This window comes from Dendronephthya gigantea, unplaced genomic scaffold, assembly GCF_004324835.1.
Source record: "Dendronephthya gigantea isolate DGI-Jeju-01 unplaced genomic scaffold, DenGig_1.0 000165F, whole genome shotgun sequence".
NCBI classification, from domain to species: domain Eukaryota; kingdom Metazoa; phylum Cnidaria; class Anthozoa; order Malacalcyonacea; family Nephtheidae; genus Dendronephthya; species Dendronephthya gigantea.
The window spans coordinates 270,257-288,773 of NW_021163175.1; the positions used below are offsets into that span (position 1 = coordinate 270,257).

At 39.3% G+C, this 18,517-nt stretch overlaps 2 protein-coding genes across 2 annotated transcripts; one reads left to right on the forward strand and one right to left on the reverse strand.

Moving 5' to 3' along the window:
* Positions 1-1,284: 1,284 nt before the first annotated feature.
* On the forward strand, positions 1,285-16,157 carry LOC114537807 (protein dopey-1-like). Its single transcript, XM_028558904.1, has 20 exons — positions 1,285-1,651; positions 2,500-2,852; positions 2,973-3,162; positions 3,450-3,783; positions 4,197-4,705; positions 5,081-6,236; positions 6,492-6,712; positions 7,218-7,370; positions 7,444-7,556; positions 8,414-8,464; positions 8,569-8,867; positions 9,610-9,912; positions 10,102-10,987; positions 11,648-11,772; positions 11,871-12,154; positions 12,411-12,602; positions 12,816-13,106; positions 13,646-14,001; positions 14,181-14,448; positions 14,780-16,157. Exons 1-20 carry the CDS (start codon positions 1,514-1,516, stop codon positions 15,779-15,781), a joined length of 7,224 nt encoding a protein of 2,407 aa, XP_028414705.1. The 5' UTR covers positions 1,285-1,513; the 3' UTR covers positions 15,782-16,157.
* A 458-nt stretch (positions 16,158-16,615) lies between these two features.
* LOC114537810 (decaprenyl-diphosphate synthase subunit 2-like) lies at positions 16,616-18,169 on the reverse strand. The gene is made up of 3 exons (XM_028558908.1): positions 17,695-18,169; positions 17,195-17,529; positions 16,616-17,032 (listed from the first exon to the last, which is right to left on the reverse strand). The coding sequence occupies exons 1-3, from the start codon at positions 18,167-18,169 to the stop codon at positions 16,676-16,678; spliced, it is 1,167 nt and encodes a 388-aa protein (XP_028414709.1). The 3' UTR covers positions 16,616-16,675.
* Positions 18,170-18,517: the final 348 nt, after the last annotated feature.

The following is an 18,517-nucleotide window of genomic DNA, read 5'->3' on the forward strand; positions in this document are numbered from 1 at the left end:
AAATGAGATTGTGTGAAAATTACCGCTGAATGCATACATGAAATATTAACTTATTGCGGGCTCTTCGTGGTTTCAGTCGATCCTATCTAGTGCCTTCCTAGAAGTATTAGAAGTTGAAGTTGAGCCTTATTCTGAGAATTACAACTACTAAGGTTAGCGGTTTAACGAAAAGCGATATATCCTTCAGCGTTATAGACAAAGAAAAGTCTAAAAGCTGATTTAATTACTGAATATACGATATCTCGAAGCCACTATTGACTGTGACAAATCATGCAGCTTTGAACAGTTATGAATTAGATTAAACATACCAAAGAAGAAGGATTTCCACCAATTTCTTAACCATGCAAGTTGATCTCAACGATGTCAATAATATTTTATGTTGAGACAACTCCTTGCAACGTCGCAATGTTTATTTTGTTAAAAACATTGCATGATTTCATGGTAGACTTGATCTGCTTCCTTATATGGCGGTAACTGCTTCATTTTCACAATACCATTTTGCCACCTGCTGGGAGAATTTTAAATATCTTCAGACATTTGCATTTTTTTGTTATTCCAAGTATCAAATTGATATTCCAAGTATTCGTCTATTTTTGGGGCAAATGTTGAGATTTTTGAGGTCTCTGGTTTATGAAGTCTTATCCTTTCATCCACAAATACAATGAAGATCGGACACAGAGGTTTCAACGGGGTGTGCTAGCAATAGACACGTACACGTTTGGGTTAAATTTAGAATTATATAAAAGGATTTTTTTGATTTGTTATAACTAGGACCATATAAATATCACTATGTAATAATCACATGTGTTTTGAAAATTATTGGGGGGGGGGGGCTAAAGCCTCTCTCTCAGCCCCCCCTGCTTCGCGGTCCCTTTCATTAACATAAACGCCGCGGCGTTTATTAAATTTTTAGCAATTAAGATGCGGTGTTTATTCGAGGGCGGCGTTTATTCGAGGGAGGCGTTTATTGCAAACTTTTTTTGTAAAGATATATACTTGAATTTCTTACAGTGGTTATAAATAAATGCTTCGAATAAACGCCGCAATGACGAAAAGGTTGCGGCGTTTATTTGAGGGCGGCGTTTAATGATATTTTTGCTTGTCCGTGCGGCGTTAATTCGAGGGCGGCGTTTATTCGTGGGAGGCGTTTATTCGAGTAATTACGGTATACGTATATTCAGCTAGCATACCAGTTATTATTAGCTCAGTGTTATTTCCTATTGAAACTGAATGTGATTTTCTCAACGGTGGAAACACTTCAGCATTTTCAAAATAAAAATAAACTCGAAAAGTCGCAAAAATTTTGTTTATTTTTTGTTGAAAATATATTAGTTCAGCTTAGGATCGAAAGATACTTGAAAACCGCCGGAAAATGATTAAAACGTCTTGAAAAAGGATGAATTGTTTGCTATTTATGGAGATTATACGCATGAGTTGTGTCCACGATGCTTGGCAATGCAGAACAAGCCTCAAAGTTCATTGAATCCGTTTAAAAGAAGCGTTGATATAAAAAATGTCCTCAGAAGAAGTCGAGCTGCTGTCTGACAGCAAATATCGGCAGTTTATCGCAGCGGTTGAGAAAGCTTTGAGGAGTTTCGAGTCGACCAGCGAATGGGCCGATTTGATCTCTGCATTGGGGAAATTAAACAAGGTAGGTTTATACCTCAAGTAAATGAATATTTCTACAAAAAATTTGGGGTTATGTAATTTTGTAAGTTGTAACACGTACGTCTTTGTACAACTTGTAACGGAATCCGATCTCGGTGCATATTAAGGAACAATATTACTCAAATTTGTCATAATTTGTAGCTAGTTTATCCGGGAGTACTTTCATAATAACATTAGGGGAAAGCAGGTTTTCCATTTCTTTGTATTTCGTCCGATTCCAATGATGTCACATGAAACACTTAATTCTGAAAGAGTCCTAAGTGTTTGGCCTGCATCATTTTAGGTATTTGCATGCAAAGTTGTGGGTTTGACTCCACTAATGAGTAAAATCAGAGTAAAATACTAAAGTAGGTCACATCTGAGCGCATTGCAAGCTAATGGGTTAACAAGAGACACTGACAGATAGTTTTGTTAACTTATTAACTGACAGTACTCTTCCACTGATGAGAAAAATCATCTGACATTAGACAGAGTAAAATACTAAAGTAGACCACATCTGGGTGCATTGCAAGCTAATGGGTTAACAAGAGACACTGACAGATAGTTTTGTTAACTTATTAACTGACAATACTCTTCCACTGATGAGTAAAATCATCTGACATTACACAGAGTGAAATACTAAAGTAGGTCACATCTGGGTGCATTGCAAGCTAATGGGTTAACAAGAGACACTGACAGATAGTTTTGTTGACTAATAAACTGACAGTACTCTTTCACTGATAAGTAAAATCATCTGGCATTAGACAGAGTAAAATACAAATAAATTAAGCGATAATATATCCCTATATTGCTTTCCGATTTCTTAGACTAATCTTGCTGTGTTTTCTTTAGGTTTTGAATTCCTATTCCAAGTTTGTTGTTATTCCCAGAAAACTAATGATTGGTAAAAGACTATCGCAATGCATGCATCCAGCCCTACCCAGCGGTGTTCATCTCAAAGCTCTGGAGACCTACAACCTTATTTTTGAGCGTATCGGCAACAAACGTTTGTCCCAAGACCTATTTATCTACAGCGTTGGGCTATTTCCATTAATGAGTCACTCAGCAATGTCTGTCAAGCCTGTTTTAATGAAATTATATGAAGAACATTTTATACCACTTGGTGTAGCTTTGGAACCAAGTCTACCTGGTCTGTTGTTGGGTCTTTTGCCAGCAATCGAGGAAGGATCTGACTACACCGAAAGGTTTGTACTGTTTGAATTAAAATCCTTTCATCTTTTTCTAAACTCTTAGGCTGTTTTGTACGGTACTACTAGCTTACTAGCTTCCTTATTATTCTTCTGTTGTTGTCCATTTTTAACCAGAACAATTTCTTTGCTGGAGTCAATCAGTGTTGCCACAGATATCGATATATTCTTTGATGCATTGTGGCAATCTGTGATCACAACACCTTCAGCAAGATTGCCTGCCACAATATTTCTCCTCTCGCAACTGGACAAACATTTACCACCAACGGAGCAGCAGCATTTGCTGGGCAAGAACCATGCATATATGGTGAGTAATTGATCGATGGTCACAAAGCACCAAAATTCTGTCTGTCAGTGTCTTTTGTTAATCCATTAGCTTGCAATGCACCCAGATGTGAACTACTTTAGTATTTTACTCTGTCTAATGTCAGATGATTTTACTCATCAGTGGAAGAGTACTGTCAGTTAATAAGTTAACAAAAATATCTGTCAGTGTCTCTTGTTAACCCATTAGCTTGCAATGCACCCAGATGTGACCTACTTTAGTATTTTACTCTGTGTATATAAATAGTTTGAAAAAAACTAATATTTTAGGTTCAAGGACTGTGTCTTGCCCTAAACGACAGCCTTGCTCTTGTGCAAAGAAACATCCTTGACTTCTTAGTTCAGTTGCTGCCCCTCCATGTCCCCTACCTCTCCCCCGCGCACCTGTCTACTCTGATGACTGCCGCACTTGGAGTTCTACTTCGAAGGGATATGTCCCTGAACCGAAGACTGTATGCCTGGATACTTGGTGTAAACGGCGCTGGATTGTCACAGCTCTCTGGTAGCACCAGTGAAGATGATAGCAGCCAATATTTTGAAATGTTTGGAAAGAAGTTGGTTGTTGAAGGAATGAAAGCTTTGTTTAGGCAACAGAGTGGACCAGGTAGGTTGCACTTTATATAGACTACTACAGAGCTCTATCAGTTCTAAACTGTTCTTCCTAGAGGTCCAGTAAGGATCATCTCTTATTGATCCAGTGTTACTACAGGAGGAAACCTAAACTAAACTAACTTTATTTATACTGGATAGCTCTATCAGTTCTAAACTGTTCTTCCTAGAGGTCCAGTAAGGATCATCTCTTATTGATCCAGTGTTACTACAGGAGGAAACCTAAATTAAACTAACTTTATTTATACTGGAATTCTATCAGTTCTAAACTGTTCTTCCTAGAGGTCCAGTAAGGATCATCTCTTATTGATCCAGTGTTACTACAGGAGGAAACCTAAAACTACATTTATTTATGCTGGATAACTCTATCAGTTCCATCTTAAGTCATAAACATTATTCATATCCCAGGAGTGGATGCTCTGATGTCAAGAAAAACTACAAAACTAGAGTTGCTCAAACCATTCAGGATCCTGCTAAACCTGCTTGATAAACCTGAAATTGGCTCTGCAATCCTTGAGGATGTGCTTATAGAGGTCTTTAAAAATCTGTTCCTGAGCTACAAGCATTTTAATCCAAAAGAAAGCATTGAAAAGAGTCGAGAAATAGCTTTAAGAAAACATGAGCCAGTGAAACAAAGTATTTCAAAAGAGAACCCAATGGAAGAACTGATTAAAACTGGGAACTTGTTGTTTAATACGTTTGAACCATACTTTATGTGGCAGTATATTGCAAAGATCTTAGCTGCTTGTAACAGAAGGTCTGATGGTGACAACAGCCCAGCGACCATTGGAGCAGGTGACCTAGAGGGCAATGTTTCCCCTGGGAAAGATGTGAGGGAACTTGATAAAAATGATGATAAATTGGAAGTACTTGATGTTATAAGATTGACTGACTTCATTTTGAACATTGTTGCATTGGTAAGATTTTTTATTTTTAAACCGTTTAACAGGTCCAGTAAGGATTATCTCTTACTACAGCCTAAACTAAACTAACTTTATTTATACTGGATAGCTCTATCAGTTCTAAACTGTTCTTCCTAGAGGTCCAGTAAGGATCATCTCTTATTGATCCAGTGTTACTACAGCTAGGAGGAAACCTAAACTAAACCAACTTTATTTATACTGGATAGCTCTATCAGTTCTAAACTGTTCTTCCTAGAGGTCCAGTAAGGATCACCTCTTATTGATCCTTATAAATAAATTAACTGTATTTATATTGGATAACTCTATAGTTCTTTCTAAAACATGACATTTCAACTGATAACATAAACTTTCAAACTTGTTTTTGTTTAGGAATCTTCAGTTGAAACAGAGTCCCAGCACTGGCCAGAACTCTTGTCTCAAATTATTCAAGAGCTGACACGTGGTTGTCAAAATCTGACTTTGGATGAATTAGAGGAGGGAGTTTTGCTCTGTTCCAAACTTCTTTCAAAACTAACCCCTTCTACGAACTTTGTCCGCGATATTTCTCTACCCCGGAATATTGTCCCTTCGAGCATGAGCCCCACGAACAGCGAGTTTGATTCCGGTGATTTCATCGAATACGATTCAAAAACATTTGAGGATTCTTCTGGAAGCAGTTCGCCACGTGAAGGTGGCGTGACAGCACCCAATGACGCACGTGATAAGCTTGAGTCGCGTGACAGCTTCGAATCTCGTGATAGCTTCGATTCCGCTGACGTCAGCACGGAGCTTCGTGACCAAGAACGAAAATCACGTGAACAAGAGAGAATGGCACGTGAAGAAGAACTGAAATCGCGTGTTACATCACGTGATGAAGATTTATCCGTTGAGTCCTTAGAACAAGTGATGGTTGAGAAATTTCCAACTCCGAAGTTTGAAAAATCGAAAGTGGATAAAAATGGCGATAACGTCGAGGAGGGTAAAGGAAAAGAGAGGCGGTCAGTGAAGGAAAACGACGAGAAACGTGACAAAAGTAAAGCGGAAACATCACCGGGGAAAGAAAAGAGTAAAGATAGTTCCGAGAAACGAAAAGAGAAAATTAGGAAGGAAAAATCGAAAGAAAAACGAAAGAAAAGAGAAAAAAACGGCAAAAAGAATGAAATCGATCAATCCAAAGTGGAAGAAACTAATAGAAAGTTATCAGAATTGAAGGAAACTGAAAAAAATGAGGAAATGGTCAGACACGATAGTCAATCAATGCTTATAAGAAAGTGTATCGAGAATTTTATGGATTTCATCCTGGAGTTTTTCAAGTGGAAGATATTCGATGGAGAGAAAGCCATGGAAAGTTTTACCAATGACAAACTCTATCACGTGAAAGACATGCGCCCTCGCGTGCTCGGAGCAGGTGGTGATCACGTGAAGTCTTCGTGTAGTTCTCCAAGTACTGCGGCAAAGACCTACACAGCAATGTGTAAACTACTTGTTGAGTTGTCTTGTTTCCCGATGCAGGCGAGAGGAACAGAGTCTGGTGCTTCAATGAAAGGTCAGAACTTAGAATATCTGTACTGGATAGCTCTATCAGTTCTAAACTGTTCTTCCTAGAGGTCCAGTAAGGATCATCTCTTATTGATCCAGTGTTACTACAGGAAGAAACCTAAACTAAACTAACATTTATTTATACTGGATAGCTCTATCAGTTCTAAACTGTTCTTCCTAGAGATCCAGTAAGGATCATCTCTTATTGATCCAGTTTTGCTACAGGAGGAAACCTAAACTAAAATTTTAATTCTGTTTACAGAGAAAGGTCGTCTCCCAACATGGCTGCGATGTTTGATATCTTGTTGCTATCAGTTGGATGACTTTAATATCCAGAGTACATCAGTATCGACTGTTCTTGATCTCATTAACCTAACCTTATCTGTGAACCCAGGACTGACCTCTGTCGACGCTGGAGTTATGGTCATTCCTATACTAACGTTGGACGAAGTTACCTTGATTGAAAAGTCAGATATTTATAAGGTATCGTTGAACCGGATGGTTATGAATTGAGTTATTGAGAGAGTTCACCCTAAGGACCCAGTAAGGGTCATCTCTGATCGATCTAGTGTTAAAATACTTAGAAAGCTTTATCTGTTCCAGGGAAAATATTTCAGCTCATTTGTCACATAAAGAGATAATTTTGTTTTCCATTTTGAACTTTTTCAGCCGTTTAAGCCAGCCTCGAAGCCAGGCGCTTCAAACTATATATTAAAATGTAATAAGTAATCATATTACAGAATCATATAGAGTTCAGATGAAAACGCGAAAAACGGGGGGGGGGAGATACAAACTTTGCTTAAAATGGATGTCTCTCCCCCATTTTTCGCGTTTTCAACTGAACTCTATATGACACTGTAATATGAATACTTATTACATTTCAATATATAGTTTAAAGCGCCTGGATACGTTTAAACTAAACGCCTTTCGAACACCCGACCCTAGACCTTTATTTTTGCAAAACTAATTTCGTTTCGTCCAACCACAGGTGATTGCAAACAGTTTGTGGTCAATATTAGGACGTCCTGTGCCCATCCATCATCGTAAGGCGGTGGAATTATTGATTCAACTGCACAACTTAACCCCAAGCCCTCATCTTTGCGAGAACGTCATTGGTTCCTCTATGGTCTCCGCTAACAAGGTACAGTAACTCTCAGTCAATTATGATCGTTTTTGAAACGGCTGAATCAATTTGAAAAACATTGAACCTTTAGGAGAGCCGCCTGGAGGCCCTGAAGAGATTTGCCAATCTTTGGCACATTGCAAAGAGCATTTTATCACAGAATATTCAGGGAAGAACTGCCCGTGGTCTCCGCACTTTTGACAGGTATTATATGGTCATTTTCATCAACTGAATACAATGCCTTTAGGGCCTGTTTATATGATCCCGCCTAGCCGGGACGGAACAGTTTCCGAGATCCCGCTTGTAATACAAACACTAATTAGTGTTTATATGACCACTTTTCCATCCCGCGTAGACGGGATCCCGGCACTTCTTGCCGGGATCCCCCTTAGACGGGACGAGAAATTGCCATATAAACACTCCATCCCGCTTGGCTGGGATGATTCGCGATTAACATACATTAGGAGCATGTGTATATATTGGCATATTCGTTTTCTACAGTAAAACATGCCGTCGAAGGAACCTGCACTACAAAATGAACTCCATATAAACACGCCATCCCACCTAGGCGAGTTTCCCGGCTAAGCGGGATGAAAACATCCCGTCACGGCTAGACGGGATCATATAAAAAGGCCCTTAGGCATGCTAACAATGAGAAGGGAATTTTAAAGTAGATTGAAGATATGTAGTATTTGTGTGCTTTATAACACGACTTATAACATGAAATTTCGATTTATAAATTCCCGTTTACAATTTTTGCTGCGATTTTATATTATGCGATATTCTTCTTTTGAGAGATGTGAACGAGTGAATTTGTTACTGATGTTCAAATAGGAGCTCGTACACATCAGAGCATCCGTAACTAATCACTCGTTCACATCTATCAAAAGAAGAAAATCGCAGCAAAATTCGCAAGTGTAAACGGACCTTACATGACATTTCGATTTATAACATGATATATTAAATGTTTACTTCTGAAATGAAATTTTAAAGCTCATTGAGGATATTTGAGGATATTTGAGGATATTTAGTATTTGTGTCTTCTACCAATCTTTGCCTAGATCTCTTTTTGTCATGATGGACGGTCTTGAGTCAGACGAACCTGAAATACGGTATTATAATATTAAGATTCACCATATTCGAATGCCATGATGTTTTACCAATCAGATATTCATCAGATTCAACCTGAATTATTTCCATTTTCCCAAATTCCCAGGTCTCTTACTAAAATGTGGGTTAGTCATTCGCTGGAGCAAGGTGATATTGGTCGCATTTTGGAGCCCTTGTTGTTACTTTTGCTTCATCCGTCAACCGCGAGGATTTCTCATTTCTACTGTGAGCGTGAGAGAAAGCGGAAACAAGAGATCGATAGGGATGCTGAGGGTGAAAACGAGGACGATGATGTACAAGACGGGATATTGGAGGATATTAGTGAAGAAAGAAATGAAGTGATTTTGACAGTGTCTCATGGTATGAAGGACCTGAAATCTTCTGGTGGGAAAGAAAAAAATAGAAGTAAGTGGGAATTATATGTGTTAGCTATCCAGTATAAATAAAGTTAGTTTAGTTTAGGTTTCTTGCTGTAGTAACACTGGATCAATAAGAGATGATCCTTACTGGACCTCTAGGAAGAACAGTTTAGAACTGATAGAGCTATCCAGTATAAATAAAGTTAGTTTAGTTTAGGTTTCCTCCTGTAGTAACACTGGATCAATAAGAGATGATCCTTACTGGACCTCTAGGAAGAACAGTTTAGAACTGATAGAGCTATCCAGTATAAATAAAGTTAGTTTAGTTTAGGTTTCCTCCTGTAGTAACACTGGATCAATAAGAGATGATCCTTACTGGACCTCTAGGAAGAACAGTTTAGAACTGATAGAGCTATCCAGTATAAATAAAGTTAGTTTAGTTTAGGTTTCCTCCTGTAGTAACACTGGATCAATAAGAGATGATCCTTACTGGACCTCTAGGAAGAACAGTTTAGAACTGATAGAGCTATCCAGTATAAATAAAGTTAGTTTAGTTTAGGTTTCCTCCTGTAGTAACACTGGATCAATAAGATATGATCCTTACTGGACCTCTAGGAAGAACAGTTTAGAACTGATAGAGTTATCCAGTATAAATAAAGTTAGTTTAGTTTAGGTTTCCTCCTGTAGTAACACTGGATCAATAAGAGATGATCCTTACTGGACCTCTAGGAAGAACAGTTTAGAACTGATAGAACTATCCAGTATTAATAAATCTTTTTCATTTTTAGAGTCCACAAAAGACCAGCCGAGCACAAATCCTGTGCAAGGTCCACAGTCTCAATCTCGTTCATCAGACATGCATAAGCTCCATTATTCAGGCAAATGTGACTATCATCGCATCTTGTACGCTTTCCGTACCCTCTCCGGCGTATTACGAGTCGTTCCGAGACAATTCGTCTGCGCTTCGGCAGCCACAAGCATCGGGAGCTCATTTGGACCTTACGAAGAACGAATTAAAGAGCTTCTGATTCGTCACAAACGTTCGCTACTTGGAAAGGGCTTCTATGGCCCGTTGTTCGGAGACCGCACAGGTAACTGAATTGATCTTGTTCATACTAGATAGCTCTATCAGTTCTAAACTGTTCTTCCTAGAGGTCCAGTAAGGATCATCTCTTAATGGTCCAGTGTTACTACAGGAGGAAACCTAAACTAAACTAACTTTATTTATACTGGATAGCTCTATCAGTTCTAAACTTTGATGTTTTTCTTCATTTTTTAAGACTCGAAGACAAGTCCTCCTGGTAAATTCACGATCAAGCCGAACACAAGCAAATATCTGGAAATTTTGATAACAATCACTCTTTACTTCATACGCAGCCACTACCCTCTCTCGTCCAACGTCTCTTCAGAATTCCTGGAAGGCAACGTTAAGACACAGGTTTCCAGCTTGGAATGCCTGACAAACCTGATTTGGGAACTGGTCAAACTCGTTCGTGAAAGTGGTCATGGCTTTGGAAATTTTATCACAGACTTGCTGTCGCGATGTCGCGTTCAGAAAGCGATCATACACTGTTTAGCTGCTACCGTTAATGGAAGATATGATAATACATCGTCCGCCCGACCTCCTGCGAATCCTTCCCGACCATCACCCGGGGATGCCCGACGTTCGTCCGACAACTTCCGACCCTCTTACGATGGGTCTGATTCGTCAAATGGTTCCACTCAGGGGCCATTGAAAGAAACCGTTGATCAAATGATTTTGCAATCAAAGCTTTTGGAAGTCGTTGAGGCGTTGATCGTCTTGGAGCATGCGCTGTTGTCGTGTGTTGAAGCGCTGACGCCAGATCACCATGGAAACTCGGACTTTGAGATCATCATGAAAGGTGGTGAGGAGAGTGTCCCACAGGTGGAGGGGTACACCTCTCGCTTTATTCAAGGAAAGTCGCTTTCTTCGCAAGAGATGCTGCTGAACATGGCCTTGTGTTGCTTGAAGGCTCAGGGTAATTTTGAGATGAGCAGCCGCTGGACAGGATTCGTCATAGAGTGTTTGCCATATTTGGGTATGGACTTGAGAAAATGGGTTGTACCAATCGTGCTTCAGATGTGCAGCAATATTAGTGACGTCACGAGGGTGTTTAAAGATCACAGGAGTGAAGGAACTAAAAGGTATATAAAATAATATTAGTTTAGTTTAGGTTTCCTCCTGTAGTAACACTGGATCAATAAAAGATGATCCTTACTGGACCTCTAGGAAGAACAGTTTAGAACTAATAGAGCTATCCAGTATAAATAAAGTTAGTTTAGTTTAGGTTTCCTCCTGTAGTAACACTGGATCAATAAGAGATGATCCTTACTGGACCTCTAGGAAGAACAGTTTAGAACTGATAGAACTATCCAGTATAAATAAAGTTAGTTTAGTTTAGGTTTCCTCCGGTAGTAACACTGGATCAATAAGAGATGATCCTTACTGGACCTCTAGAAAGAACAGTTTAGAACTGATAGAACTATCCAGTATAAATAAAGTTAGTTTAGTTTAGGTTTCCTCCTGTAGTAACACTGGATCAATAAGAGATGATCCTTACTGGACCTCTAGGAAGAACAGTTTAGAACTGATAGAGCTATCCAGTATAAATAAAGTTAGTTTAGTTTAGGTTTCCTCCTGTAGTAACACTGGATCAATAAGAGATGATCTTTACTGGACCTCTAGGAAGGACAGCTTAGAACTGATAGAGCTATCCAGTATAAATAAAGTTTGTTTAGTTTAGGTTTCCTTCTGTAGTAACACTGGATCAATAAGAATAATTCAAAGAATATTATATTTTCTAGCGCTCACAACGAGCAGTATCCTCCTGATCATTTATTGGCAGCTCTTGCTGGGGTAACATCCATTTGTCATTTCTGCTTGTTGGACGCTGTATCGTCTCCAGTCCTTTCTATTCAACCCCGCGCAGGTACCGTCAATGCTTTATTAAGTATTAACTTCAGTGAAAACTGCCCTACCAAAAGATATATTCTGTCGCATTAAAACCTGACAATATTTTCCCTCAAGGTAACAGCGTTGGTTCACCGGGGATTCCTCTTGATTCTGGTCAAAAACCAGTTCGTTCGATGCAAATATTCGCCAATCTTCTCCACGCATTCTCTTCAAATTCCAAGTCAAACGATTCGTCAGATTACGTGCAGAACTCGACTCCACTTCTCGAAGCAAGGGAAGGATTGCTGAGCATTTTACCTCGAGTTATCGCTACGCTGCTCTCGATATGGGGTGTATGGAATCTGGATAGTCCTAACGACACCTTACCATCCAGTATGGCTTTACTGGGAACAGCAAAGGTCGGTAAAATGCATTTTTAAATACAAAATGATGTTTAAGTAAAGAACTTGTTTGTGATTATGGATGACTTGCTATTGGAAGGATATTCGCTCAGAAATTCGCTTAATTCGCTTAGAAATCGTTCCAGCAACAACTTGTTTACAATCTTGCTATAAATCTCTTTGTGAGCAAGTTTTCTTGTGTATATATAAAAAGTATTGTTTGTGCAATAGTTGTTTCAAAGTCTATCAAATTTTCTTCACTTCAACTTTCCAGTCGTTGCGTCATAATATACTTCAGTTGCTCACTCCAATCGCGATGAGTCACACGATTGTATTCCTGGCATCCGTCGCTGATGTTTGGAACACGAATAAATTGAACGAGAAAGACTTTGAGACGAAAGCACATTTCTTTATGGCTGTTTCCGATGACCAACTACGAGTTATCTCTCTGATCTTGGATATAAAGGTAGGAAGAATTCAATGGATAGCTCTATCAGTTCTAAACTGTTCTTCCTAGAGGTTCAGTAAGGATCATCTCTTATTGATCCAGTGTTACGACAGGAGGAAACCTAAACTAAACTAACTTTATTTATACTGGATAGCTCTATCAGTTCTAAACTGTTCTTCCTAGAGGTCCAGTAAGGATGATCTCTTATTGATCTAATACAATTACTTTTAGGCGCTAACTTTGGAGGTTGTTATTGATACAGTCAGGCAAATTATTCGTCAAGAGGTATCAAATCGCGACAAGGGTTTTGAAGCAAGTTTATTGCAATTCTTCCACGAGTTTTTACAACGCTCTCCGCTCAGTTATATCACCCAAGCCAGAGGTTCATTCTTGGCTTTGTTGAAAGATGGATTGCAACTAAACCTTCCCCCTCCGGCCGTGTTTCTCCTGCTGGTTAACTTACATACATATTGTGTCAAAGTTCCGGGGAAGGAGGACAGAAAATCTCGTAAAGAAACCCAGGTCAGTATCGTTGTAGATCGGCTTCGTTTGATCGAATCTTTGATTGAGGCCTGTTGAGACCATTGAACTGTAAACAAACTGGAACGATAACTCTGAGGAGGAAATTAAAGGCAGTGCTTTTTACTTTTCCTGAGTTTTGAGCTGAAATACTTGACGCCAAATGTTGAGCCGTATATGAAATTAAAGCTATTAAAAAGTTATATTTCGTGTAGAAATTTCGAGACTTTAGCTTAAAGGGAAATATCTGAAAAAGATTTCAAAATTTCCCGGTTTTTTGCCGGTTGGTAATTGTTTTTGTTTTTTTATGTATTTCCTTTGTAGTTTAAGTCTTGAAGTTTCTACACCAAATATAACTTTTCAATAGCTTTAATTTGACACACAGCCCAACGTCTAGCGTCAAGTATTTCGTCTCAAAACTCAGAAAAACTATTTTGGCTACAAGCTGAATAGGGATGTTTTTTAGGACTTATCGTTCCAGTTGTATAGAGCTCACTGGTTGAGACTTTTTGACGATTTTTTGTTGGGTTTTTTTTTCAAAGGATGTGGCTCAGCGTCTGATAGAAGCCTGCACATCAATTGCTGGTTTATCACTTGGTTCTTCCGCTTGGTTCAGCCGAAATCTATCCGTTATAACCCACCCTGGAGGGCCCGATGAAGAAATCTCGCCCGAATCCGCGAGCGACACCTTAAGTAGTAGTGACGACAGATCTGAGCCCGCGAGTAAACCTGTCAGCGGTGGTAACGCGGGGAAACATAGTACCCAGGCTCTTATAGTGCTGGCGGATGTTTTGGCGTCACTTTTGGATATTGTGTTTGGAAGCGAAGAAAAGGAACGTGTGGTTAACTTCTTGTTCAACGTCATGGGCAATGTCACGCCTTATTTGAGAAATCACAGGTAATTAGTTCACGTTTGTAGATTTTTTGACCGAATTTGGAGACAGATAACCTCAATATGGAGTTGAAGTAAGGAATCTCGTGCTAGACTCGTGGTAGAATATAACAAACGTAGAATCTCTGGGGGGAATTTTGAAGTTTTTTGCATTTGCCAACATCTCAATCATTGTCTTTTTTTAGTGTCGCTAATGTTCCCAGTTTCCGAGCCTGCTGTGCGCTGGTTGCCTCGCTCAGCAGTTATCAATATACAAGGAAGGCTTGGCGTAAAGAAATGTTTGAGTTATTTTTTGAAACAGGTTTCTTTCAAATGGCTCCGGAAAGTGTCGGAAACTGGCGCATCATCATCGACAACCTGTTCACTCAGGATCAGGCCTCTTTTCGAGAGCTTATGGCGCGGGCTACGGTCACCTCAACTTCTACTATTAGTCTCTTTGGAAACCATGAACAGGTAAAATTTTATTTATACTGGATAGCTCTATCAGCTCTAAACTGTTCTTTCTAGAGGTCCAGTAAGGATCATCTCTTATTGATCCAGTGTTACTATAGGAGGAAACCTAAACTAAACTAACTTTATTTATACTGGATAGCTCTATCAGTTCTAAACTGTTCTTCCTAGAGATCCAGTAGGAATCATCTCTTATTGATCCAGTGTTACTACAGGAGGAAACCTAAACTAAACTAACTTTATTTACACTGGATAGCTCTATCAGTTCTAAACTGTTCTTCCTAGAGGTCCAGTAAGAATCAACTCTTATTGATCCAGTGTTTATTTATTTCAGGAAATGCAACAGAGAGCAATGATGTTGAAACGTCTCTCGTTCGCTGTGTTCAGTAGCGAGGCAGATCAATACCAGTCTGTCCTCCCTGAGATGCAGGAACGTTTGGCCGAGTGTCTGCGCATGCCCCAAGTTCCAGTCCTCCACGAGCAAGTCTTCTTATTCTTCCGAGTGCTACTTCTTCGCATGTCCGACAACATGACATCGATCTGGCCAATGATAATCTCCGAAATGATTCACGTGTTTCTGCTCATGGAAAGCGACCTATTACAGGCCGATACGCCGTCACGTGACCAGCAGATGTTCTACTCGGAGACGGTCCTGGGTGCGAGCGGCTACGTGAACTACAGTCAGGAGAAATGGCTTGGATTGTATCTGTCTGTTTGCAAGCTCTTGGACATGGCCTTGTGTTTACCACAAGAGCAGTTGCCTCAATTCCAAATGTACCGTTGGGCCTTCGAAGGCTCTAGGAGTCTGGGTATTACTGAGAGCGAGAGCAGTCTGTGCTCCAGCGAGAAGGCGAAGGGAATGGGCAAAAGTTCAAAGGGAGTTGGCGCCAAAGAGAACGCGAAAAACAAGATTCCTAAAGAGACGGAGGGAAAACGAAGTAGTAAGGGTATGGGCACTAAAGAGGCCGCGAAAAACCCGGGTACTAAAGAGACCGCGGGGAAAGTGGGTACCAAAGAAAACAAAGGAAATATTGGTTCTATTTTTATACCTTACGTCAGTCGCATTACGAAACTGTTGGCGAAGCGCAAGAATATTTATGTGACGGGGAAGACATTGGAGTGTCACCCTGGCCGACCATTATTGACAGTGTACCAGTTGGAATCCGTGGACGAGCTGTTGCCTTTTCTGCGCATGCTCTCTCGTGAGGGTAGGATTTTACTGGACATGCGCAGCAGCGAGCGAAGCCAGACAAGGAAATTCAAGACGGGAAACAACGCGAGGAATTTCCTAGAAAAATTGATCGAACGAGATTTCCTGGATCCGCTAACAGAATGAACTGAAAGGAAAAGCGATGAATGATTGGCAGAAAGAGCTAACGGAGAGTCAGGTTTGGTAGAACGGGTTTTGGAATGAAAGAAACACCAAACTAAAATATCACCAGATAATGGTTGAAGACGAATGTCTAGTGCAAAAAATGTGCCCCAAATATCCCTCTTTCCATTTTCATTGTATAAATGAATTTTTCGAGTTCGTATTATCAAAGCTAGTTTATGTTTTAATGCGGCTATGAATTAATTTTAAACATGAAAGACATTAAATGGTAGTTGGTAGGAGAAACGCGACTTTGGGATCTCAAAATTAGTCAGTGAAATATTTACTTAGAGTATTTAAGATTTTATTTATTAGCTTTGAACAAAAATTGAATAGAATGAATCAGATTGATTTGTTGTGTGTTTAGAATTACTAGGAGCACTACCTTAATTGTCACATCTCTCTAGTACAGACATCTCTCAAATACAGACATCTCTCTAATACAGACATCTCTCTAATACAGACACCTCTCTAATACAGACATCTCTCTAATACAGACACCTCTCTAATACAGACATCTCTCTAATACAGACATCTCTCTAATACAGACATCTCTCTAATACAGACATCTCTCTAATACAGACATCTCTCTAATACAGACATCTCTCTAATACAGACATCTCTCTAATACAGACACATCTCTCTAATACAGACATCTCTCTAATACAGACATCTCTCTAATACAGACATCTCTCTAATACAGACATCTCTCTAATACAGACATTTCTCTAATACAGACATATCTCTAATACAGACACCTCTCCAATACAGATACCTCTCTAAGACACACACCTCTCTTTCTTGTACTTTAGAAAGACTGAACTGAACTTCACTCAATATTTATGAAATGCCAGGCCATTATTTATTGTACAAAGCCATGAGATATCTCACAAGATTATCCAAGCAGTTCTTAGCTTCAGAATTTGGAAAAATTTCCAGACTTTTCAAAGCTGAATTACCATAGTCATTAGCTAAGTCTTCAAGACTTTTAAATATTTCAAAGCTTTGCAGTTGTTCCTTCATAGTTTTTTCCACAGAGATAAAGGTGTTCAGAGATTTTGTAAGTTGATCTGGAGATAGAATGTGTTTATTCTCTATGATTGCAGCATTGTTCAATGAGATTGTTTCTAATTCACCCTTGAGTTCTTGAAAATCTTTGGAGATTTTCTGAAGATGGGCCAAGTTCTTTCCAAATGCAAAACCAGCATCTTCATACTAAATAAGATAAATTTGATATCAAATACATATCGCACACTAATTAAATTGCTACAATTGGTTCAATTCACTTCCAAATTGTTGAGAAGTTGTTAATATAATATATAGCAAGTTGTTAGAACAACCTTGTGGCAAATCTGGTTTGCCAAAATAAGAGTTTACCTTTTGCGACAGTGAGCATAATTTTATTGTTGCCAAACAACTTTTAGCGAAAAGACTCCCCCGAGATTTAAACCCAATATCTTCCCAATCATCCAAACTCGTATCTTGTACAGTTTTATAATCTTTGAGCGTTTCACCTTCAACAATATCACCAATAACGCCAGCCAAAATATCAACTACTTCCGCATTTTCCAGTTCAGATAAACCAACCGATGCCTTGGCAAGGAAGAAATCCCCAGTCAGAACTGTTATTTTATTCCCAAAGTTCATAATCTTGGTGTCGTCCGAAGGTTGGAAGTCTGAATTATTTACCATACCAAGATGAACCATGTAGCCTGTAATATGACATGAATAACACTCCAGTTTCGATCTCATTATATAGATCAGTTTCAACAGCACAGGGGTGACAAAAAGGGTAAGTCTGGGACCTAACCCATATCAAAATTTTACTATGGGGGAGGGGGTAGGTCTGGCATGTAATACAATACCTGGTACCGTACCTGCATTAATCATCTCGGCCACCTCTGCCAGTTTACGTTGTTTCTGCTGTATCCCGCTCACCTCCTCCTCTCCCAGGGGGGCACCCCCCGACATTAACCCCTTTCCACATCTCGACAACAGTAATATAACCAGTCCCACTGTATCAAATCCCTCCGTGCCGTCATAAACCAAATTTCGAGCAGTTTTTAACAACGGATGCCTAGAACCAACCAACTTCTTACTGTGCACCAAAACATTTGAAACCTCATCGCTCAAAAGGCAACGAAGTAGGTTGGTCTGATACCCCACAACTTTCTCTGCAGCAGACGCTAAATTATCCAACTTTGACGAGCTTCCCGATGAGTTTAACCTCCTCGAAGCAAAACAAATACTCGCAGGTTCATATTTCAAGTGTTTAACAAAGTTTATGTATCGCAGGGGACTTGTAAATGCGAGTTTTGTTGGTGAAATTTTTTGGAAAAATTGAGCAGCCATGTTTGGGCGATACATAACAAGTTGATAGGATTAACTTGGGTTTAACGTTAACCCGCTGGGTTAACCCTAACCAACCATAAAAGTAATCTGAAACCTAATCTAAATCCTGATAATCGCAAGGATTAAAATTTGATATTTAGGATTTACTGAATCTGATCACCAAATTTGAGAAATTTCAAAATGGAGGAAAAAGATGATTTTGAAGAAAATGATTCATCAGATGAGGTAAAAAATAACTTGGATTTGCCCGGAAAATGCTCGGTTTTTATGCTTTTTTGCAAACTTCGGTATACATCCTTTGCACAAATGCTTTCTTTACTTGCTTTCTCTAGCAAATTGCGATGGTAA

Coding starts and splice junctions, on each gene's coding strand:
- LOC114537807 (XM_028558904.1), top strand. CDS start 1,514: ATGTCCTCAGAAGAAGTCGAGCTGCTGTCTGACAGCAAATATCGGCAG. Junction 7,371..7,443: donor CTATGGTCTCCGCTAACAAG/GTACAGTAACTC, acceptor TTGAACCTTTAG/GAGAGCCGCCTGGAGGCCCT. Junction 11,773..11,870: donor TTCTATTCAACCCCGCGCAG/GTACCGTCAATG, acceptor TTTTCCCTCAAG/GTAACAGCGTTGGTTCACCG.
- LOC114537810 (XM_028558908.1), bottom strand. CDS start 18,169: ATGGCTGCTCAATTTTTCCAAAAAATTTCACCAACAAAACTCGCATTT. Junction 17,530..17,694: donor GGCCGAGATGATTAATGCAG/GTACGGTACCAG, acceptor GTCATATTACAG/GCTACATGGTTCATCTTGGT. Junction 17,033..17,194: donor TATGCTCACTGTCGCAAAAG/GTAAACTCTTAT, acceptor TATCTTATTTAG/TATGAAGATGCTGGTTTTGC.